Source organism: Aspergillus brasiliensis (genome assembly GCF_001889945.1).
Source record: "Aspergillus brasiliensis CBS 101740 unplaced genomic scaffold ASPBRscaffold_2, whole genome shotgun sequence".
NCBI classification, from domain to species: Eukaryota; Fungi; Ascomycota; class Eurotiomycetes; order Eurotiales; family Aspergillaceae; genus Aspergillus; species Aspergillus brasiliensis.
In genome coordinates, this window is record NW_027137443.1 from 1,047,841 (window position 1) to 1,071,342 (window position 23,502).

Sequence of the window (23,502 nt, forward strand, 5' to 3'; positions counted from 1 at the left end):
TTACATACCCCAGTGTTAGCTACTCCTTGGGATCTCCAATAGAGAGACACCAGTGAAGCAATCACGCCATCGACCACGTGACGCAGCTTACTAACGCCGACCATCGGCATCCGGAGATCTGGAGATGGCCGCAATGCTCCCTCCGTATCCAGGCGTTCTGTGTTTGTGACAATTAGCGAGCCATTGACAATGTTCCGCCAGAGTATCCGGCGGTTTGGCACGACTGCCCTTCGCGCCGCGGAGGCGTCGACAACCTCCTACAATGTCCGGGTATCCAAAGCTCAGGGCTTCACCAACGGCCTGACGGAAGGTATGCTCATGCACCCATACTACACCCGCCGTCAAGCGCATACTAACCCTCTTCTTAGCAATCGGCAACACCCCCCTCATCCGCCTGAAGAAGCTCTCCGAAGAAACCGGCTGCAACATTCTCGGCAAAGCCGAATTCCAGAACCCCGGAGGTAGCGTCAAGGACCGCGCTGCTCTCTTCGTCGTCGAGGATGCAGAGAGAAAGGGACTCCTGAAACCGGGCGGTACCGTGGTGGAAGGCACCGCAGGAAACACGGGAATCGGTCTCGCTCACGTCTGTCGCTCCAAGGGCTACAAGCTGGTCATCTACATGCCCAACACCCAATCCCAGGGCAAGATCGACCTGTTGCGCCTGCTCGGTGCCGAAGTGTACCCCGTCCCCGCTGTCGCATTCGACAACCCGCAGAACTACAACCACCAGGCTCGCCGGCACGCCGAGTCCCTGGACAACGCCGTCTGGACGAACCAGTTCGACAACACCGCCAACCGCCAGGCGCATATTGAGACGACCGGTCCGGAGATCTGGGCGCAGACGAACGGTCAGATCGACGCTTTCACGTGTGCTACGGGTACCGGTGGTACGCTGGCTGGTATCACGCGCTACTTGAAGACCGTCAGTGACGGGAAAGTCAAGAGTTTCCTGGCCGATCCCCCGGGTAGTGTGTTGCACAGCTACATCCAGAGCGGTGGGAATCTGGTGGAGCGCACGGGTAGCAGTATCACCGAGGGTATTGGCCAGGGTCGTGTCACGGATAACCTGCAGCCGGATATTGGTCTGCTGGACGGATCGCTGAACATCCCTGACGAGAAGTCGATCGAGATGGTGTACCGCTGCTTGGACGAGGAGGGTCTGTACCTGGGTGCGAGCTCGGCGTTGAACGTGGTGGCCGCGCAGGAAGTGGCGAAGAAGCTGGGCAAGGGTCACACGGTCGTGACGATCCTGTGTGATGGTGCCTATCGCTATGCGGATCGCTTGTTCTCCAACACATGGCTGCAGACTAAGGGACTGCGTGGCGCGGTGCCTAAGCACTTGGAGCGCTATGTTGTGCTGCCTTAGATGTAAATGTGATATAACTTGTGAATAGACATGATGTGTATGCTCTAGCCGATTGAACTGGACCGGACAATGAGTTAGTAGTAGTAGTAATATGTTTATGGTGCATTATACCCAAGACCCGCTATATAATATATATATATATATATCTATAGCTGTTAGTAGTGGTAATGATACCCCATCATGAACTCAACTCACCCATCTTTGACATTCGCTTACAGAATTAGACACCAATCGTCCAATTATTCCTCTCATTCCCTGTAATACTTTGCAAACCAGTACTAATAACTTCTCACCACTAAAATACAACATACTAGGCCCATGGAATCCGTGGCAATGGACCATATAAAGATAATTGTTTATCTACAGCTGTTACTACCAACTAAGAGTTACTATTTGTCAGGAGTTAACGAGTAAGTAAAAAAGGATTCTACTTTTGGAACAGTATATAAATTTAGAAACTATGTATATATATGCGGTATACATCTTGACGTCATTCCATACATCGGTTCATTTACCACTTACTATAGTACTGATTGAGGGGATAATAGTCCTCTGCATCTACTAGAACCCAATGTTTGCTACAATAGTAGACTGCTGCATGGAGATCTATTCTATACATACACAGTAGTAATATACAATGAGTCGAGTCGAGACCACCCCTAATCCCCCAATCCCTCAAATTCTCAATCCCTCAATCAAGTCTATCGATACCTCAATCCCACATCTCCATCAATCAATCAGTCAATCAACAACATCACCCGAAAGCTCATAATCACAAAACGCCATAAAATGCACCCAACCCAAACGCCACCCATGAACCCAAAGCAACCCTCACCCCCCTCTCTCACATTACTTCCCCATCCCATTCCCAATCCCCTAAGGAATAATCTAATCATCCTTCTCCGGCATCCTCATATACGCATCAATAGCCGCACTAAAAGCCGCGAAACCCGCACACCCAGCCGCAGCCGCCTGCGGGCCCGCCTTCGCGCCCAGAATACCACCAGTAATGCAACCCGCTGCCACCGAATTCGTCAGATCATTCTTCGCCCGTAGTCCCTCAATACAGCACTCCGTGCCGGAGTACAGCGCACCCACGACACCGAAGTTCTTGGCGCTGGACCAGGACCGCTGGCCCATGTCTTTAAAACCGCGACGGACTTGCTCTTTCCAGGGGAGGTCGGCGATGGCTTTGCCTTGCGGGGTGAAGGTGGAGTCGTAGGACATCTATACCATTTATCACATTAGTATAGGAAAAAGGTGAGAAGGGGGGTGGGGGGGAAGAAAATGGTTAAGGGGGGAGCGTACGCTAGCCATGAACAAACCAAATACACCACCCAGACCGAAACCCATTGTTCCGGCCATGACGGTCTTCATGGGGCAGGATTCCATGGCGGAGTACATCTATATCATCATGGATTAGCTTGGTTCTTTGCGGTAAGTCTACGGGGACAGGAGGAAGAGGAAGGGGAAAAGAGAAAATCGTACCATCTTCACCATGGCTTGTTCTTGCTCGCTCATACCCTGCATGTTGGGTCCTGCTGCGCCGGGGGCGCCGCCGAAGCCGCCCATCGGCGTGGTCATACCAGCGGGGTTCATTGTGTATGATGGGTTATCGTGTGAGGCTTTTGTGGTGGAGCTCGAGAAATCAAGTTGAAAGCTGGAGTGGTTGGAGGAGCTCCGCGACACGGTGGTAGTGGTGTAGAGTTGTAGACAGACGGCCGATTATCGCATCCCCGGACTTTTTGCGGAGATGGCGACGGGCGCAAATTTATTTTTACGGGACGCGGGAGGTGCCAGAGCTGCAGTGTCACGTGATATTCCGGGATCTCGCGATACTCTATATACTATCTACTTGAAATGTTGAGGAAGCTACTGATACAAAAGTTATAGAAACAGTATGCTATTTTACAAGGCCAGTGCATTCTGACATAAGTACATTCTAAAACATGCAAGAAGGTAAAAGAGTGAAATCAACGCTCATCGTAAAGGGTATTGCAACATTCATAACCCTGCGTTAATCCGTCGGTCTCTGCTTGGTCGCACATATCGTGTCCATATTTACAATAGCATTGGAAGAGAAAATCACATGCCGTAATCGAACGGCACATTCAAAAGTAATCGGGCAAATAAAATCAATCACGCTTGTCGTCCTTGTCAATCGGCGAATAGGGTTCCTTTCGATCGGGGGAGAGACTGCGCTCCCATTCGGCCATCAGGTTGGACGCGGTCCGGGTCAACTTCGAGGGCGCCAGCTTGGTGATCGCGGGCCAAGGAATACCGTCGGAGACGCTGGGATCGGGAACAATGGACTCGTGCAGGGCGCGCCAGTCGCCAAAACTAGTGCCCAGTCAGCGTATAACTGTCAAGAACAAAGACGAGGACAGACGCCTACGACGAGAGAGATCAAAACATTTGAGTAACACCTACCTGGTACTTGTACGCGGACTGCTGCTCTGCGTCATCGGCGACTGGTCCTGCTTCGACTCCAACGTGGAGCGGCTTGATGACGGGGTGTGTGTCTTCTTCGGCGAATCCCATTCCCAGTTGTCTTCAACATCGGGGATGTGGGAGTCGCCCTGTTCGATCCGCCCGCTTGGGGTACTGGAGGCTCCGCGAGCGCTCCGGGACTTCTGCCCAGCTGTATCAATGCCGAATTCACTCCAGAACGACGCGTCAATGTCCGCCGAATTAGAGTCTTTACCAGAATATTTCGTCCCTGCGCGTGACGTTCTGCCCCCCTGCATGGATAACCGGTCTCTGCTGCGCGATGTCGAGCTGGATGAATCCCGCTTGCGCACGGGCGGCACGCCCCGCGATTCGGTCGCATTGATGCCCTCTTCTCCCACGGTCGCTTGTCGGATATCCTCCAAGAATGTCCAGAGTCCCTCTCGCAGGTCCGACGCCATCTGCTTGCCGGTGCGCATCAGCGCCTCGCGAGACGGAGGAGGCATGGTGTTTCGCCAGTGAGCAATCATGTCCTCGGTGGGCTTGGAAGAATCGCCGGACGCCGCACTGCGCTCAACCGACGATGGCAGAGTGGCGGACCGGGGAGACCGGCCGATACGGCCATTCACAGAGTTGGTCTCCGACTCCGATGCGGCCCTGCCGTCTCCAGAAACCGAGACCGGCGACAGCAAGGACAGGGTCCGCGTGTGGGAGCCTCGGAACACCCGGCGTCCATTGGCCGAGACGGTCGTGCCTTGAGTGGCAGCTGCACGCAGACTGTGGCGGCGATCCAGCTCCCGGCTGAGTCGTGCGTGCGCCACCGAGGGGCTCGCGGAGCCGCTCAGACTGGGGTCTCGACGATGCGAGCGCTCTGGCGTCTGATCGGGTGATCGCAGCGGGATCAAAGGCTCTGCCCGGTAGCTGATCTCCGCTCGCTTTTTGCTCCTCTCTGATGAGGCCCACTGCTTCTTCAACGAGTCCAGCTCAGTCTCCGCACGATGGAGCTCCTCCCGCAGCTCCAACACCCTTCTTTCCTGCGAGGCGATGGCCGTCAACAACCCCGAGCCATCATCTTGTTCGTCAAAGGCCAACGGAGCCCCCAGTTGGGGGATCGGCGAGGGGTAGGCGGAGGAACGAGTCACGGGCGTCATGGATCCAGGGGAGGCAACACTCGCACTGGGGTCAACGGTGGCGGGCGGCGGCGGGATGTTGATGGGGAAGTTCAGGGTCAGTCGTTTGGCGTGTCGAGCCGCACCATGAGGACGGGCTGGCAAAGAGGATCGCTTCGACTGAAGGGTAGTTCGATCATGCTCAGTGGGAGGGTTTGGGTGGTGGTGGGTGAGGTGGTCGGGCGACGACAGCTGCAGCAATGTCTGGGACGTTTCCGGAGCCATTCCCGGCCTGCCCGTTCCCGGGGAATCCCCCATGACGGACCAGCGTGCTGAGGATGGAGACTGATCAGACGGGCCTGGGGAGTGTTTTACAGAAGCTGAAGCGATAGAATCATGGCAAAACTCTCGCGAGCCCGACAGGGAAGGATAAAAACAATCAATCAGGGGCCCGTGATGAGACAGACGAATCCTCCAGGGGGCGGCAGGAGGACGAGGAATTGGCTGATAAGAAAAGGAATGTATGGGCCAATCAGCCGCATAAACAATGTAGCCGTTGGAGGCAGAAAAGGAGCACGAGGAAAGAGAAGAAGAAGAAGGTCAAGGGAAAATGGGTAAAAAAGCAAGAAGAAACGGGCCGGGAAGAAGGAGCACGGCCAAGAGAGAGAGAAGGAGTGTAATCAAATCAAATCAAATAAAAATGCGAACTGCAAGAGAGAAAGAGAGAGAAAAAAGGTCTGGCCGAGGGAGCGAAAGCATGGCTAAGAGCCAACGGGTCTTAGTGAAGGTCACTAAATCCACGAAGCTCGCGGGCGACGGACGAAGTGGATGGGCGATGGCGGGTCGCAACGCGCATCCCTTCCGCCTGCAGTCTTGCGTTTCACCGCGTCCTTCATTTCTCTTTTCTCAGGGGGTGGGAAGCACAGGGGAGATGAGATGAAGCTGTTGGCCCCATCGAAATTACACCCGTAGATGATGATGGGCGATGGAAGAAGTGTATTGTATACTCAAGGCTACTTGGTAGATAATATGTGATTATCTATCGACATGATCATCCATCACATTTCATTATCGGCCTGCACGATGCGGGGAGATGCACGCAAGGGGGAGAATTGAAGGAGCATCAATGATGAGGATCAGCAATCTCCTCTTCATGTGGTTGACAGCCAATTTACCTGCAACTTTGCCTCTATTCCTCTTTTCCCTCGTTTCTTCCCGCACACGAGGTGGTCCCAGAGTTAAGATGATGACTGTCCCTACTTTACCTTGGCTCAGTAACCACATTCCTCCCTCCCTCACTCCCTCTTCATCTCCCAAATTGCTGCTCCTATTTTTAAACCTTCGTATCGTTCCGACCCGTCTTCTCGGGGTCTGGATGGTCTGCTCGGCTGGTACTGCCGTTCTTATGTGTTCCTATGTTCCTAATATCCATCACGGAGTAGATTCTAACATCGAATTGTGGTTACCCATACATGTAGGTCGCAGATCGCCTGAGTTCCACCAACACCAGCTATAGTTCACACAAAGTCCATACACGGTCCAAGATTATCCTTCCAACCAAAACACAAAACACTGTCAGATCAACAAGAAAGTAAAAGAACGAAAGAATAAAAAGAAAGCAGCAAAAAGACCTATCTATCAGAACAGAATTTAGTACACATGCGCGCCCGAAATATAATCAGCAGAAATGAAGTCGCGCAGTTTCGGACCTCAGCCATCGAACCAGTTCAGTGCCACGGGATGGGCCACGCTGCCACACCAGCTCAACCAGCAGCTGGCCTCCAGCTTGGCCACAACCCGGGCAGTCCAATGCATCGGACAACCGTACCAAGCGAGGGGGGGAATTATGCAGAATGAAAATCAATAGGTGCAGCAAATCCAACAAGCCCATGGACCCAACATGTAAACGCCCCGGGAACCAGTTTTGTACAGAAATGATAATAGAACAAATCAACAGAAGACAGAGCCGCAAAGGGGGGGGGACCTGTCAATAGCGTCAGGAACAGGGACAGTGGACCCCCAAGAGTTTTTTAAATTCCAGGCCAGCGGTTACGGAGGCCTTCAGACCATCGTTGATAGAGCACATCCGACAACTGCTTCGTGTGCTCCATGCCCGGCACTTGTTGGCCCGGGAGATTCGCCAGCTGCGTCGGCTGCAGGTTGGACTCGGACACTGCCGCGCTCTGGCGGCGCCGGTGGCTCTTCAGATGTGGGTTGTTTTGTGCCAGAACCAGTCGCGGCCTCTGTGGGGATTCGGCCGGTGGAGCGGGTGGGACGAGGCTGGCCAGCTTGGGGTCGCTAGAGTAACCGCCATTTCATCAGCTTCCCTTGCCATTCGCTGCAGGAAATTTCGCCACTTACCCTTGCAGTCGCTCCGTCATCGCCCTCACGATATGATACAGGCCCTCGGGGTCGATCATTTCCAGATCACTCCACGCCTCGGCCAGCCGTGAAATCGCCTCGCGCTTCTCGTCATCTCCCGTCGTGCTCAACACCTCCTGACAGGCAAGTCCCACCGCCTTGCTGTATGCGCGACGGCCCAGTTGTGCTTCCTTGCTGTTGGGCTCCGAGAAGAGCGTCTTGGGACTGGCATTCTCGTCCGCACCGTAGGAAAACTGCGGGGGGTACGAAGCGTCGGGTGGGATCTTGTCCGACACCCGGCGGAATTGGCGGACGGTCGAGGGACTGTTGCCAAAGCTCATGTCCACGCCCAGAGGTTGCTTCACGCCGCTGGATCGCCGCTTGGCCCGCCGCAGGGAGGGACTGCGCTCGGGGGCCGGTGTCCGTCTCACGGCGGTATTCGTTGCATGCTTCGGTGGAACAGGGGGGCTAGAGATGTGCAAGTCGTCCATCAGCTCGGAGGTTTCATCAAACACCCAGTCCTGGGGTTCCGGCTCGTTCTCAAAGTCGTCGGGCTCTTCGCGGATAGCCATCGTTGGAGCTTTCACGGTATCAAATACCCATCCGTCATCATCATCCAGGTTCCGGATCGTATTGCTGGAGCACCAAAGTAGTTAGTGGATGTGATGTGTGTTCGGGGGCGGGCCACGTACAGAGACTCTGCATAGTACTTCACCTTGTGTGTCACACCCCGGCCAGCATCCCAGTCCTGCCTCCGGAGAATCAGTTCCTGTAAAGCCTCCGTCTTCCCCGCATTGCGAATGAACTTGTGTCTCAGGAGCTCCTTCGCGCTCGGTCTTCGTTCGGGGTCCTTGGTCAAGCATTGTGCGATAAAGTCCTTGAAGGTGTTGCTATAGTCGTCGCCTTGCAAGCGGGGGGCGGGTTCCTTGGGAATCAGAAAAAGCACTTTCATGGGGTGGGTGCTGGCGTGTGGTGGCTCGCCGTTAATCATCTCGATCGCCGTAATACCCAGGGACCAGATATCCGCTTTGTAGTCGTATCCAGCCTGCTGGATCACTTCGGGCGCCATCCAGAACGGCGTTCCGACAAAAGTGTTGCGTTGGGATTTGATGTTGATTAATTGTGCAGCCACGCCGAAATCCGCCAACTTGACCTTTCCGGTATGCGACAGAAGCACATTGGCGGCTTTGATGTCGCGGTGGATCTTGCCTTCGCTGTGCAGGTAATCCAGACCCAGCAGCAGTTGCTGGCAAATAATGGCGACGTGGGCTTCGTTAAAAACGCCGGGTTTCAGCTGGAAGTGGTTAGCAAAGCGCACCCAGAAGCGACAGGTCACTCATGAATTACCAGGTCCAGACAGGATCCACCACCGAGGAACTCCATCACAATCCACAGCTTATGACCTCTCAGAAAACTCGCCTTGTATTGCGTCACGAATGGGCTAGCACAGGTGGCGAGGACGGAGATTTCCTGCTGGATTTCTTGGATATCATCTTCACTAGATTCGAGATCGATCTGTAACAGCGGATGCATGTCAATAAATTGATACGTTCACCGGGCAAAACAGCCATGCAGAGTCACACGCACATGTTTAACCGCCACAATCTCTCCGGTAGCCTTTTCAATTGCTTTGTACACCGTCCCAAAACTTCCACCTGCAGGAGCAAACGGTCAGTTCCCGATGCGATTGCCTCCACTGACACATTCCGCAGGACCACTCACTTCCCAGCTCCTCCAGCATCTGATATTGAGCTGACATGTCGTCCTCCATGATTATCGCGTGCAGGATTTCTCCTTCTCGATGAGACAGCGATGATGTGAAAAAGTGGAGAGGGGGAAAAGAGAAACAGGAAAAAAAGGTGAGCAGGGACCACACAACTCAACACGCACCAGGGGCAACCCGCACAGCCAGCTAGCAGAAATAATCCTGTGGGAACAAGATGCAGACGCTGAGCCGAACAAATTCGAGTAAACCGACCTTGGAGAGCGGAGGGATGGAGGAGCAATCAACGGGGAGCTGAGGCTAGCTACCAGGGACTCCTCCATTCAAGGACCAGCCCGTCGCGCATCCGGTGGTCGGCAGCCGCTCGCTCCCATGGTTCGTGGCCGACACAACAGGCGGTAGCTCATGGCAACCATGGTTCCCGCTGCTTTCCCCTCACCGCCTTGCCGCTGACCGCCCGGCTCGGATTATTTGGTTGCCGGATGTCATATGCTGACTGCTTACTTAGTTGCCTAGTTAAAACAACTAACGTAAACAACGGTTGGACGGCCCATCCTGCTTTCCCATATAAAAGATGCCTATTTGATTCTGATATATCTCAACCAATACTACATCTGAGAAGTTCTAACTTCATATACAGATTATATATAAAGGGATAAATATTTAAAATCTTTTCCAGAGATTTTTAGCATTTTTTTTCTATATAAAATATATTGGAATCTTGCATAATACAGATAAAATACAGATATGGTAATATAAAAAGCCATTATATATACTTCTAGAGATTTTTGAAAGGCATTCAAAGCTTTCCTATCTAATCTATAATATATATATATTAAAAATTATCACTCCTAGACTTCTTATGGTTGAGATATCATGTGTTTGGAAAAGGATCTTTTGTATGATTACCAGATGGGCAGTCCAACCGTTGTTTACGTTAACTAGTTAACCAACCTGCTTAACTATCCCATGATTAAGCTTCTGATCTCAGACTGTGGCTGGAATAAGACGATGGATCTCGCTGATCTGTGCGAGTTCCTTTGATATTCAGCTACTCAGCAGCCACTACACGAATGCGGATCGAGTCTCGATCGTGCATCGCCGTTGTTGGCAACGTCATCGATGGGGGGCCTGAAGAGTGATACCACCTTCCCCGCATAGCTAGTCTCTTTGTATACAAACTTCTCAGGCTGACTAGAATTCGTTGTCTCTCGGAAAATTTGTGGCGTGGCTATCTACGTAGTATGCTGCTTAAGAAACTTCAGATGCATTGCTTTCAACCGAAGAGTTCCGCTTACGCAGTATCCTCGTCACATCTGCTTAACTCGATTAAGGCCTCCAGCATATGCTGCTACCCTGCACGATGTACTGGGTATCATAATACATCATGACCCATGCTTTCTGTTCACCAGGGTTGACAGTAGTGGTTTAACTACAAGCGATGTAATATCTATTCAGAACTATCGTATTCTACTAAAAGTAAATTTATTCGCACACTAACTACACCGTAGTACAGAATTAAAACTTCATCTCACCCACATTACAAATGGAGCTTTCGGTCTGTAACTGATGCAATTACATGCTTCTAAATGTAGTTACAATCTCATACAAAGACAATCAACGTAGTATCCGAGGAGTCCGTGTGACCGGACTGCTACCGTGGACCGTCGATGTATATACTCCGTAGTACTAGTAGTCCTGTAGTTCTAGAATCTGGGAGGCAGCAATTATGCTTGGGGAGATAACCTTTTCAGTAGATTATAATTACCCCTCTCTTCTCCTCCCGTTCTCTCTACTTTCCTCATCCAACATTCCATCTCGCATCTTCTCTTCAACCATGGGATTGTTGCTCAACCCCCATACAAACCAGCTTCTCCTGCTGGGGACGGTCCTGGTAGCACTCACATTCGTCTCCCTCAGGATCCGTCGCTATATTATCCGCCGCAACTTTGCACGCCGCCATGGCTGCCAGGCACCGCCCGTTGTCAACAAGGATCCTTTCCTGGCAATCGATAAAATATGGGCCTCTGTTCGCTATTTCCGGGCGCATAGTTCCCTGGAGAAAAACAACGAGCGGTATTATCTCTACGGGAATACTTACGCCTGCAAAGTACTGTTTGGTCGCTACAGGGTCCTCACCATCGAGCCGGAGAATGTAAAATCGATCCTATCGACTAATTTCAAGAACTGGGGTTTGGGTCACCGTCTCCCACATTTCGAGCCGCTTCTGGGTAAAGGTATCTTCGACACAGATGGTGACCACTGGGCCACGTCTCGTGCCCTTATCCGGCCGAGCTTCAACCGCGACCAGGTTGCGGATTTGGCAGTGTTCGAAGACTTGATCCCCGACCTCTTTGCCCGGATTCCTCGTGATGGAGTGACGGTGGTGGATCTGCAGGATCTCTTCTTCCGCTACACCATTGATTCGGCCACCGACTTCCTGTTCGGTCAGTCGGTCGGCAGCCTGAAGATGGACCAAAATGAGCCTGGTTTTGCCCAGGCCTTCAACTATGCCCAGGAAGCCATAACAATGCATATCGTTCTGGGCCCATTAGGCAGATTGCTACCTCACAACAAGGCAGATAAATGTTATCGTCTCTGCCGGGACTTCGCTGAGCGGTTTGTCAACGAGGCAGTCCAAGCAGCCCAGTCCAAGGGAGCAGACGAAGAGACCAAGCATCAGAAGTATATCTTCTCTCATGAACTGGCGCGACGCACCTCTGATAAACGTCGCATTTTGGACGAGCTTATGAACGTTCTGCTTGCCGGCCGCGACACTACTGCCAGCCTTTTGAGCAACATGTTCTTCGTGCTGGCTAAGCAACCGGCGATCTGGGACAAGCTGCGCCAGGAAGTAGCTACTTTGGAGGGCCGATTGCCCACGTATGAGGAGCTTCGGAACCTGAAGTACCTCCGATGTTGTATGAACGAATGTGAGTCGAATATGCCATGATTCTGCCCCATATCTCATATCACTGACAAATTTATCAGCGCTGCGGTTGCATCCAGTCGTACCAGTTAACGGGCGCATCGCACTGAGTGATACGGTATTACCGCGCGGAGGAGGCAAAGATGGTCGCTCGCCGGTCTTCATGCCCAAAGGGTCTACCGTTGAGTACAATGTATATGCAATGCACCGGCGCAAAGATATCTACGGACCCGACGCGGATGTTTTCCGCCCAGAGCGCTGGGAGAATGGACAGTTGCAGCCTCGTTGGGAGTACCTTCCCTTTAATGGAGGTCCACGCATCTGTCTGGGTCAGCAATATGCGCTGACTGAAGTCGGATATGTCACTGTCCGCATGGCCCAAGAATTCCGGACCTTGAAGAGTGAGGATCCAGGACCATGGGAGGAGGCATTGACCTTGACGCTGTGCTCCAGGAACGGAACGAGGGTGTCTGTCACACCGGTTGAATGATATAAAAGTTTTTTTTTTATAATGGTATTTTTAGCTCAGGCAAGGGCATTGTATGAGAATGGATTGTAATTTCGTTAACTTGGCCTTTACCAATATCAACTCCCGTCTAGCATCCTATATATGAAGAGCCCTGGAACAGGGCGGCGAAGCTCTCACCAAGTGACAGCTTACCTCTGCCTCATACATACGAATGAGAGTTACGAATAGAAGATTCCTCAAGTTAGACTACCGTGTCATCCGCTGACAGAGGTGTACTCTGCAGTTGTCACCATCCATACTGCATGCGTATAACTCAATAACCCGAGTATCGTGGACACTATCAATGGCATGTCGATTCATTCATCTGACTTAACTAAATCTGATTGCTGGTGCTTATTTTGCCTTGATTTTCTCTTACATGCCCTGTCTTGAAAGTACCTGATGCTCTGGCATGAGTCACCCCATATAGTACCGGGATCGGCCTCCGAACCCCGGTCCGTAGATCGAGTCTGTATACAACTAGGAAACTACATAGTATTAATTATTGTAGCTTTAGTCTTATTTCTTTCTGCAAGAATATCATATTACCGTGCACCCTAATGTTTTCTCTATAACTAATCAAGAGGTGATTCTCGTCTTTTTTTGTCAGCCTTTAACTTGAAGATCTCCGGCACACCTAGTGTTATCGGTATCCGGCGTGCCGAACCCCGATGATCATGAGAGCAGGCCACTGACTCCATCGCTTTCACTCCTCTTTGCTTCTTTTTCCACTGTCCATTCATGAAGACATTAAGTATCTTTATCTGCACCAGCTATATAAGTATATCTAAGCCTTGGGGATATGCCTAGAATGGCCCCTCAGTCATACGGACGGGTATGTCAGCTCACCCACTGTCAACGTCTTACTGACCGAGGCGGACAGGCTTGTCTGAATTGCTCAAAATCCAAGTGTAAATGCGTTGACCGACCAGGTGGTCAAGGATGTGAAAGATGCTATCGATTGAACAAGTCATGCCAGCGAGGCACCTCGGCGAGGGCGATACAGTCCCAGAAGCACAACACCGCCGCGCGCATTGCTCAGCTAGAAGGCAAGCTGGATGAGCTGGTGTCATCTCTTCAGCCGCTTCGGGCCCAAAGTACTTCCAACAGTTCTGTCGGGAACTCTCTTTCCGCTCCAGCAACGAACTCCAACTCTCCTGCTACTTCTGGGGAAGTTCATATAATCCCAGGATCGACCTCTAGTCTGGGCAGCTTGGAATCTTCACCGGAAGAGTCCCTAGACGTATTCCGAACTCACATGCTTCAGTACTTCCCCTTCCTTCATCTCCCCAATGACGTGCAATGGATCCGTCAGGAGCGGCCATTTCTGTTCCTCTGCATCATGGCGGTGACCTGTCCGTCAATACCGACGAAATTCGCCTTAGGGGAGAAGATAAGAAGAATCGCCACGGAACGAATGTTTCTTTCCAGTGATCCTGGTGTAGTGAACCTTGATCTCCTGCTAGGGCTCTTGACAGTTCTAGCCTGGGGCTACGATCACTTGCTACACGACACCGCAATGGGACTGCCGCGGTTCACCCAGCTCGCTATTACGGTTGTTTACGAGTTGCGCCTCAACAAGCCACTTGATGATGCTAATGTACTTACTGTCGGGCTGGGTGGCTGCGTATCATCGAGAGGACCAACGCGGACGCTCGAGGAGCAGCGAGCGGTCCTAGCGTGTTTTGTCTTGAGCTCTATGTTAGTCCACAGCCACTCCTATGCTGGTCCATGCCTAACGCAGTCAGCATATCGACATGTCTTGCGAACATCCAACCAATGCAGTGGACGTCACATATGGAAGAATGCCTCGAAGCGCTGACCCAGAAAGGCGAAACGCCGCTTGACGAAGTGTTCACTCATCAAGTCCGGCTGCACCGTATTGCAAGAGAGGCAGAGCATATTCGGAGTGCGTCGACGGCCGTTCCAGCAGCCTTTCATCTCACAGCTCTGCAGCGGAAAGTCAATGAAGTCAAGCAGAGCATAACACCCGAGTTGCGAGAGAACAGTGAGTGCACCCATTCATACCGATGTCAGATAGGATGACTGATGAACAGGCCTGTTCCGTGCCTCGACATATTACACCGAGCTGAGCATCCACGGCCTTGTCCTCTCAAAAAAGCAAGACGTCCCAGACTTACAACGCCTCGAAGGACTCCACGCATGTCTCCAAACCGCCAAATCAGCCTTGGATAGCTTCTTCCAGTTATCCCGCACTGACGATTATATCGGAATGTCGTTCCCCTTCTTCAACTACCTCGCGCGGAGCATCCTAGTCGTTATGACGCTGTCAACTATGAACGATCCAATATGGGACACTAACCTGGTGCGATCCACGGTGGACGTTCTGTGGATCTTGGACCGCCTGATCAGCGAGGTGCAAGAAGCCAAGACATCGAGAGGCGAAGAGAGCGAGTCAGCTAATGGATTCTTGGACAAGTCGGCCAAAAAACTCATCTCCCTCCGGGCTTCGGCGTGTGCTGCCCTGATGTCCGAGAAGACGCAGCGCAGTGCTCCAGCGGCGGCAGAGAATGACCTGCAACTCTTGAGCATGTTTGAAGCTTACGAACTGATGGATGCGGGATTAATGGCTAGTTTTATGGAGGGGACAGCCATATTTGATGGATTTTATTAGCTGATATGACTATCCCACTTATCAAGCCAACGCCACTACCTTCTATATACCAGTCTACTCATCAAAATTAGTCGAATGCGCAATCTCCTTCATAATCTCCAAATTCTGCTTCACCCCGTCAACCTTCCCGGAGAACCTCTTCCAACAATCCGGCCCCAACGGCACCCTCAAGAAACCCCTAAGATCCTCTCGTCCCTCAGCCATCCCCGTCCCCATCACCACCTCCAGAATCCTCTGCGCCGCCTTGTCCGGATCCCCCTCCTGCTTCCCATGCTTCGCCTTGATCAACTGCAGCGCTGCTTCTACTGGCGTGCCCACATAATCCGCATTCAACCCGGCCGCAGGCTCCACGAACGCACTGAAGAAGTTTGTCCGAAAGTACCCGGGTTCCACAAGTAAGACTCTGATCCCGAAGGGTTGTAGCTCTTTCGATAGAGACTCTGACATGCCTGCCCACATACCCAAGATTAGCCCACACCCACACACACATACACACACACACACGCACACACAAACCAATAGATAACTGGGATATATATACTAACCTTCTAGTGCAAACTTCGACCCCGCATAAACCGCACACCCCGGCGCACCATCCACCCCCGCACTACTACTAATATTGACCACCGTGCCAGCCTTCCTCTTCCTCATAAACGGCAACACACCCTTCAATACCCGAATCGGCCCATAAACATTCGTACTAAACTGCGATTCAATCTCCGACTCACTCATATCTTCAATACTTCCTAGCAGGGAGTATCCTGCATTATTGACGACGACGTCGATGACTCCGTCGAAGTGTGTGGTGATGGCGGATTGAATCTGCGTGGGGGTTTCTGGGTTGTTCACGTCGAGAGGAATCCAGATTCCGCCGAGGGAGGTGATTTCGGGGTTTTGGAGCGATGCGGTGGATGGGTTGCGCGCTGTGGCGAGGACTTTGTGCCCTGCGTGCAGGGCGGCCAGGGCGAGGGAGGCGCCGAATCCGGAGGAGGAGCCGGTTATGAGCCAGTTTTGGGACATTTTTTTGGGATTACTTTGGGGTGATGTTAGGGGGAGGGGGTATGGTGGTTTCAGTTGGGGGCATATGTTGGAGATGGGGGATGGGGGTGGTGATCGTTATATACTGTGGATGGAGCGTCTAGGTTATCTAGTATTTATCTTTGAGATCATCCTCCGGGAATAGGCTTAATGCCATTTACTCCGATGGGGCTAAGTTGTAGGAGCGGAGTTTGCGGAGTTAGATAGGTCAGATCCGATGTCTCTGTCATAGTTTAATGGAGTGGATGTGGATGTGGTTTATGGTAGAGGAGTGTGATGTTGTATACTTTTGAGTTGAAGTGGATATGGATACGTTGTATGTGTATGGCTGGTAACGAATCTACTGCTTGCAGAGGATAGCTACATCTTGCTAATGAAGGTATGGAGGGGCTAGACTTCCCTCTCGTTAAGTAGCTGACTATTAAACAAGCAGTCTCGTTTAATCTCACGTCAGATGATAATACGGAAGGGAAACTCGGAGTGGCTACATGGTTACCGTATTCTACTTAGGCTTACTTACGCTGACTCTGGCTCAAATATTTCATTCATTTTTAACATCGATATCAAGGTAACTCCATATGCGCTGCATTTTAGATGTACTTGTAGGGGTTCAAGATTCCATTCTATAATCATTAGTAACACGCATCCCAATATCTGCAAAGTACTCACCGGGTCGTATAGCCCCTTCAGCTGCTTCATCAACTTCACCATGGTATCATTCTGGCTGTATCCGATGAACTCCTTCTTCGCGAGACCGAGACCATGCTCGGCACTGATGCTGCCATTCCGCTTCTGGATCCACTCGTACACCCAAGGCTCAATGGCCTTCTCGACCTCCTTGTTGTACTGGCGCACCGCAATGTTCAAGTGCAGGTTAGAGTCGCCCATGTGGCCGTATCCCACCACAGCACGGACAGGGAACGAGTCGTCGTCGCCAACGAATCCAAGCTTGGTCAGACGCTCCTTGCAGTCCTCAACCAGCTGGTACAGCTCCGGCAGAGGGATGGAGACGTCGTACTTGTAGGTGCCACCCAGGTGGCTGAGCGCCTCCGTGATACCCTCTCTCCAGCGCCAGATGGCGTGGAACTGGGTCTCATCCTGAGCCAGGACACCGTCGGCAACGATGCCCTCGCCCATGATGTGCTCCAGGAATCCCTCCAGCTTGGCCATGTCGTGCTCGGCGTTGGAGCCGCTGGTCTCCACGAGACAGTAGAACGGGTACTCGCCTTCCAGGGGATACTTGGTTCCGGTGGACTCGTGGACGAGCTTCTGGGTGCGGCCGTCCATGAGCTCAAAGGCGGAGAGAATCTCCGACAGGTGGCCCTTGGCTTCCTGGTACGCCTGGCGGACCTGATCGTAGCTCTCGAGACCAAAGTAGGCGACGTTGACGGCCTTGGGACGAGGGGGGCACAGGATGGACACACCGGTGATGATACCGATGGTGCCCTCGGAACCAATGAACAGCTGCTTCAGATCGTAGCCGGTGTTGTTCTTACGCAGCGTCGACAGGGCGTCGACAACGGTTCCGTCAGCCAGAACAGCCTCCACACCGAGGACGGTGCCGTGAAGACTGCCGTAGCGAAGCAGACGCAGACCACCAGCGTTGGTGGCCACGTTGCCACCAACATGGCAGGAACCCTTGGCGCCCAGGTCCAAGGGGAACAGGTGGTTGCGCTCAGCGAGGTACTGGTCGGCAACCTCCAGGATGACACCTGCGTCGACAACCAGCACGCCAGAAGCCTCATCGAACGAGCGAATCTGGTTCATGCGAGACAGGTTGATGACAATCTCATCAAACACCGGCACGGAACCGCCAACCAGCCCGGTATTGCCACCCTGAGGGACCACCGCCAACTTCTTCTCGTTACAGTATTGCAGCACCTTGCTGACCTCCTCCTTCGTCTGGGGCTTGAGAACCAGTCTCGTGTGGCCGCGGTACTTGCGCATCCAGTCGCTGTTGAAAGGCTCGATATCGTCGGCGGCGTCGGTGGTGACGCCATCGATCACGGCGGATTGGGCACCCAGCAGTTCCTTGAAGAAAGCCACATCGTCGGCGGAGATTTCGGCGAACTTGGGATCCCGCTTGAGGTTGGGGTAGCCGTTGCTGGTGTACTTGATCTCCTTGGTCGCATTGGCCGCGGAGGTGACGCTGAAGGCGCGGGCGGCAGTCGTCGCGGGAGACGGGGCGCAGACGGACAGAGGACGAAGCAGAGAGCGAGGCTTGGGCACGCGAGCCCGTCGGAGGGCGACAGAGAGGTTCCTGGCACCAGACATGATGGGAGGGTGGTGGTAGTGGTGAGGAAGACGAAGAACGGCCACAGGCTATATCTTGAAAGTCTAAAAAGCTTACCGGTCGGAGTTGGGGTGGTTCTCCGGTTGGTGCTTCCGTCCCGTCGGTAGGGCGGTATCGGCCTGTACGGCGGAGAACTCGGTTCACTTCAGCTCCCCCCAAGATTGAGAATGCTTCGATCGGATGTAGTGGCAGTAGACCGCGGATGATCGGGATGAATGGCCATTATGATGACGATGCTGTTCGTATGACTGGCTTTGAGCAAGGAGTGACGCTATGTTAATATTCGCTGCTATTGAGCAGTGCGACAGGGATGGGTAATTGGTGAGATATGAGGAATCCATTGCGTGTGATTGAGTTAATTGATGTAGTATTAAATGACATATCCAGATAGTCTCCCATCAATTGATGTATACGACAAATGGGAGTGTCATAATCACCAATAGTGATAGCATTGTTGGTGGATGAAATGAGAGCAATGGATTTCCCAAAGAGGAATCGAGGCAGCACGAGCTGCCAAGCCCCGCATCGATGCAGCCTCACAAATCAGCAGTAGATTCGTTTCAAGTCCACCAGAGAGTGATCGAATGTGCCTGGCCCATAACGCTGTGTCTCGACCCATTCCTCCCGATTAGTTCACCGTGACAGATCCTCATCTCTTCCCAGAAGTAAAACGAAGACAACCGACAGTAAGAGACCCGTCGTTACGTCATGAAGATGCCCCGCAGTTGACCAGCTACCAGAAACATTCTCTTCAGCGCGTCATTGTCCCCGTCTCTTTTGATCTCTTCCACCATGTCCTCTACCGAGACGCAATTCGGAAATATGTCGACTACTGTTCTTGTCACTGGTGCCACTGGCCTTCTGGGCCGACAGGTGTTCAATACCTTCAAGCATTCCGGCTGTCTGGTCGTTGGCCAGGGCTATTCCAGAGCCATACCTCCCACGATACAGAAGGCCGATTTGGAAAAGGAGGAGGACATCAAGAATCTCTTGAACGAAGCGAAGTAAATCAATTCCTGATCACGACCTCCGCCTTGCATCTTAACACTGAGATTCCCCAACCTTACACCCGTGTTGTTCACGAATTGATTCTGACTGATGCCCGTGCCCTCTGCAGACCTCAAATAGTCATCCATTGTACGCCATCTCCTGCATAAGAAATGCAGTCAGTCTGCATCCCATTGGACGCTGACCGTTTCGCTTTAGGTGCCGCAAACCGTTTCCCCGACCTGTGCGACCAGAACCCGGACCAGGCGCGTCGGGTCAACGTTGACGCCACCCGCACCCTCGCAGAAGAGACCGCGCGCCGTGGTGCCCTGCTGCTCTACATCTCGACCGACTATGTCTTCCCCGGTAAGGAGGGGGAAGCTCCCTACGAGGCCGACGCGCAGACCAACCCGCCCAATCTCTACGGGCAGTTCAAGCGGGATGGCGAGCTGGCCGTGCTGGAGGCCACCAAGGACACCGGGCTAGGGATCGTGCTGCGGGTGCCCGTGCTGTACGGTACTGCCAAGGAGAACTCGGAGAGCGCCGTCAACACCCTCGTGGATGCAGTGTACAAGGCCCAAGATGAGAACGCGGGGGTGAAGATGGACGACTGGGCCCAGCGCTATCCCACCAACACCGAAGACGTTGCACGGGTGTGCCGTGACATTGTGATCAAGTATATCAAGGAGCGGCAGCGCATCCACGAGCTTCCCAAGATCCTGCAATTCTCGTCGGAGGACCGGATGACCAAGTATGAGATCTGTGAGAAGCTGGCGGATGTGCTCGGACTGTCCCTGGTTGGGATGGAGCGGAACAAGCAAGGGAATGACCCGAACGCGAGTGTGCAGCGGCCCTACGACACTCACTTGTCGACCAAAGCGCTGAAAGATCTCGGGATTGACCTCCGGACGGTCGACTTTGTATCATGGTGGTAAGTTCTCTTCCATATCAGGATCGACGTTGCATAGTCGAGGGCTAACGCCTGAATGCAGGCGGAAACACTTGGGAGCGTACAAGCATTGAATTAGTTCAAGAGAGTTTAGTCTATGAGTAGTATGACGCCTGCTGCGCAAATTGTTTAGCATGCAATCGTGCATGATTCTTGATGTCTAAAAGAAGCAATGAAACAGCCGATGACCATCTCGGAAATGGGCCGGGTTCAGCTAGGGTGTGTACGAGTAGGAGCTGCTAGAATCTATTGTCCGTGGTTACATTCATCGCTATATGGCTGGTGTAACCTGTAATTGGCCGCGCTTGATCAACGGTATTGAAGTAATTCAAATTGTAGTAGGTACTTGGAGTTACGAGAGTCATCATATCATCCGTCAGACAATATTAGCCTATGGAAGACGATAAATCAAAGAAGACACGTCTGAAGCATAAACAGACTAGGCTTTGCGCATAGATGGGTGAGACAGGCTTCGATATCAGTATAAAATCAGAATTAAATTATTCATTAGGAGTTGGCCGGTGGAAATAGATCAAATAAGTATAAAAGTTTCATCGATTTATATGCGGGTGTCAAGAGTATCCCATTTTCAAAACTTGTGGTACAGAAACCAAGGTAAAGTTTTGGGGGTAGTTATTGCTAAATTTGATGAAATGATTAGTATGGTGTATTTCTAGACTAACAATTGAATCTGATTTCATAGTAGGCCGCTGTTGCTGGGGGTTGTAGCCAATTACAGAGAGAAGATCTTAGTTTATAACAGCTGTTGAGAACTATTTAATTGACATAAGTGTAACGTGTACATAATACTATATGGTTTTTATTTCAGTTTTATAATGGGTAGTAATTATACATAATGTAACATGAAGGAGTAGAGAGAAGTTAAATATCTATATACCACTAGAATATAAATATCTCATGTAACTTCTATATAATATCCAGATAAATTTGAGATAATAACTTTTCACCACTCTACATAACTTTTGTAAGCTACTGACTATCTTTATATCATCCTCATCATGCACCCCCTCGGGCCCCTAAAAGTCAATTTGCTAGCTTGAACTTCCGTAGCATGACTGGATATGGATAAAAGCATCAGGCACATACAAAGCAAAGCAAGGCAAGCACATGTCAACGATACCTCCTAGAGCGAGTTGCCTTTCGCGCCGCCTTTAGAGTATGATATTCTGTGACCCAAAGCAAAATAAGGACAAGCAAAATCACTCCAACTGCAAGAGGAACGACGATTTTCCAAAATACTTGGATATCCCCAACTTTGTCGGCCTTGCTTCCAGAGTTCTCACCCAAATTCAGTATGGAAGTAGTCACTGAAACCGGTGAAACCAACCAGGCCCAGACTGCCAGGATGAGGAGCAACATGTTCCGGTATCGTGATCTTGCTTTTTCGAATTCATCCTCGATCGAACGCAGAAAGCCCATGACCCTGTTAGTCCGTTGAGTCAGGCGAGAGAGAGCACCCTGCAGGTAGGTGAAGTCGTTAGCTAATTCCTTGTAGCCTGACGAACCTGTGAGCTGCTCTTGAGCTTTGCAATACTCTTCGGTTTCTTTGATAAATTGTTGGTATGGCTCAATATCGATGAGATCACTATGTAAACCAATCATATCTGCCTGGAGCTTTGCAGAGAGTCTGCCGTTTGGGTTTGGATAGAGGGGATCCAGAAAGAAGAAACTCTGTCTCCGTTTTATAACTTCCGTTTGGTAATACACTTCCATCCAGGATAGGTGTAAATGTCTGAATTCAATCTCAGCCACCCAGAAGCAACCGATTAACTGGAGTATATCGATGAATAGGAGGCTCGGGGACGTCAATGCGGCACGAATAAAACACTCTTTCTGAAGATGGCGGAAGAGATGGTAGCAGAGTATCTCCTTGATGGAGTGATTGGTTCTTAGAGCGTGTTGAGGTCGCCCTTCCCATGATTTTGTGATATCCAGAACTTCCGGGTCGAAGGGGTCACCAAACCGTGGCCTTGGGAGGAACTCTCTGAAAATATATGAAGGACCTGGCTCGCGGACTGGTAGCCGGCTACCCTGGTTATTCACCGCAATGACACCTGTGGAAGTCAGCGTTACTAGATACTTCCCAAAGACGCATTTTGCGACTCCAAGTCACTCACTTATCCATGGTATATTTCGTGCTGAGGTTTCATTCCTGGCCCTATCGCGCGCATATGTATTTTCCCATATAGTGAGATTGTTGCGTAGCTCGATCGAATTGGCGCAAATTGGAGGTCCGGGTTTGGCATCTCCACATATGGGGTAGGAAGTTGATAGTGGAATATAGTCATTCCTAAGTGGGCCAACACTTTTATCAGAGCTAGTTGGTTCTCTCCGGGCAACAAAACGGAAACAAGAATGTTCCTGCTGCCTCGCAGCCTTTGGAAGGGGCCAGAGCTGCTCTAGCAGACAGTCATCTCTATAGGAGACGCTCGGTTTACCAGACCCAATACGTATCTTTCCTGACCCAAACCAAGATGGACCGACCAGGAAATCTGCCCAGAACTGAGGATCAATTCCCAGTTTCCCCCCGAGCTCTGCAACCATTCTAGGAGTGGGGTCCTCCAACACTATGAGTGTAGGACTTGGTTCGCCGTCAAGTTCGAAAAGAACTTCTTCCAATGTCAGATTACAACGCGCAGGAGGAACTGTGTTCGGCTTGACGAGCCCAATCGTGAAAGACTCCCTGTTTAGATAACGAGCATCTTGCAGATAAGCATCGAGATAGGACAACCCAGGCCACTGCCCTGCGAGGGTCTGAACATATTCTCGATACTCGTTGGCTTGCTCACTGAAATCATTGTATAAGCTCGTTAGGCTGTTCGGGGGTGGCGTGCGAATGCCATTTTCATCATTGGACATCTCAAGATCTCTGAGATGAGATAATTTTGATCCGATTAACATGATTGGACTAGTAGCTCAGTAAGATGGTGCTTAAGGCGTTGATGATGTTCAAAGTAACGTGTATGTTTCGCCTGTGTTATACCCATTATACTGAAGCCTAGTTATTCAGACGCTAGCCTACAATATTATATAATGCTGCATCTAGAGCGTTCTCTATCTTCTCCGTTCATGCTGATAACCATGGCCTTCCTCACGTATCCTACAGTTTACGAGGTTCTATAACCTTATTGTGAC

The 23,502-nt window shown here is 51.5% G+C and overlaps 7 protein-coding genes across 7 annotated transcripts; 3 read left to right on the top strand and 4 right to left on the bottom strand.

Annotated features, from left to right (window-relative positions):
• Nucleotides 1-189: 189 nt before the first annotated feature.
• ASPBRDRAFT_117156 (cysteine synthase A) lies at nt 190-1,366 on the top strand (the record flags this gene model as incomplete). Its single annotated transcript, XM_067617056.1, has 2 exons — nt 190-310; nt 369-1,366. 2 exons carry the CDS (start codon nt 190-192, stop codon nt 1,364-1,366), a joined length of 1,119 nt encoding a protein of 372 aa, XP_067483034.1.
• An 888-nt stretch (nt 1,367-2,254) lies between these two features.
• ASPBRDRAFT_117264 (translocation channel protein TIM22) lies at nt 2,255-2,938 on the bottom strand (the record flags this gene model as incomplete). The annotated part of the gene is made up of 3 exons (XM_067617071.1): nt 2,255-2,593; nt 2,675-2,770; nt 2,855-2,938. The coding sequence occupies 3 exons, from the start codon at nt 2,936-2,938 to the stop codon at nt 2,255-2,257; spliced, it is 519 nt and encodes a 172-aa protein (XP_067483035.1).
• Nucleotides 2,939-3,261: 323 nt separating this feature from the next.
• ASPBRDRAFT_143971 (uncharacterized protein) lies at nt 3,262-5,241 on the bottom strand (the record flags this gene model as incomplete). Its single annotated transcript, XM_067619220.1, has 2 exons — nt 3,262-3,706; nt 3,797-5,241. The coding sequence occupies 2 exons, from the start codon at nt 5,239-5,241 to the stop codon at nt 3,502-3,504; spliced, it is 1,650 nt and encodes a 549-aa protein (XP_067483036.1). The 3' UTR covers nt 3,262-3,501.
• A 107-nt stretch (nt 5,242-5,348) lies between these two features.
• ASPBRDRAFT_116786 (uncharacterized protein) lies at nt 5,349-5,863 on the top strand (the record flags this gene model as incomplete). Its single annotated transcript, XM_067617015.1, has 2 exons — nt 5,349-5,444; nt 5,495-5,863. Coding segments are annotated over 2 exons (465 nt in total), but the record flags the coding sequence as incomplete, so codon positions are not given.
• A 1,090-nt stretch (nt 5,864-6,953) lies between these two features.
• ASPBRDRAFT_51500 (uncharacterized protein) lies at nt 6,954-18,391 on the bottom strand (the record flags this gene model as incomplete). The annotated part of the gene is made up of 8 exons (XM_067626737.1): nt 6,954-7,221; nt 7,285-7,920; nt 7,977-8,530; nt 8,632-8,799; nt 8,872-8,939; nt 9,007-9,049; nt 14,707-14,864; nt 16,783-18,391. The coding sequence occupies 8 exons, from the start codon at nt 18,389-18,391 to the stop codon at nt 6,954-6,956; spliced, it is 3,504 nt and encodes a 1,167-aa protein (XP_067483038.1).
• A 482-nt stretch (nt 18,392-18,873) lies between these two features.
• ASPBRDRAFT_38094 (dTDP-4-dehydrorhamnose reductase family protein) lies at nt 18,874-20,770 on the top strand. Its single transcript, XM_067623870.1, has 5 exons — nt 18,874-19,096; nt 19,151-19,414; nt 19,528-19,547; nt 19,617-20,328; nt 20,390-20,770. Exons 2-5 carry the CDS (start codon nt 19,203-19,205, stop codon nt 20,418-20,420), a joined length of 975 nt encoding a protein of 324 aa, XP_067483039.1. The 5' UTR covers nt 18,874-19,096; nt 19,151-19,202; the 3' UTR covers nt 20,421-20,770.
• Nucleotides 20,771-21,477: 707 nt separating this feature from the next.
• ASPBRDRAFT_51505 (uncharacterized protein) lies at nt 21,478-23,226 on the bottom strand (the record flags this gene model as incomplete). Its single annotated transcript, XM_067626738.1, has 2 exons — nt 21,478-22,421; nt 22,485-23,226. 2 exons carry the CDS (start codon nt 23,224-23,226, stop codon nt 21,478-21,480), a joined length of 1,686 nt encoding a protein of 561 aa, XP_067483040.1.
• Nucleotides 23,227-23,502: the final 276 nt, after the last annotated feature.

Excerpts from the sequence above, each read along its gene's own strand:
- ASPBRDRAFT_38094 (XM_067623870.1), top strand. The coding sequence starts at position 19,203 with ATGTCCTCTACCGAGACGCAATTCGGAAATATGTCGACTACTGTTCTT. Across the intron at positions 19,415-19,527 it reads AATCTCTTGAACGAAGCGAA|ACCTCAAATAGTCATCCATT; the intron begins GTAAATCAATTC and ends TGCCCTCTGCAG. Across the intron at positions 19,548-19,616 it reads ACCTCAAATAGTCATCCATT|GTGCCGCAAACCGTTTCCCC; the intron begins GTACGCCATCTC and ends GTTTCGCTTTAG.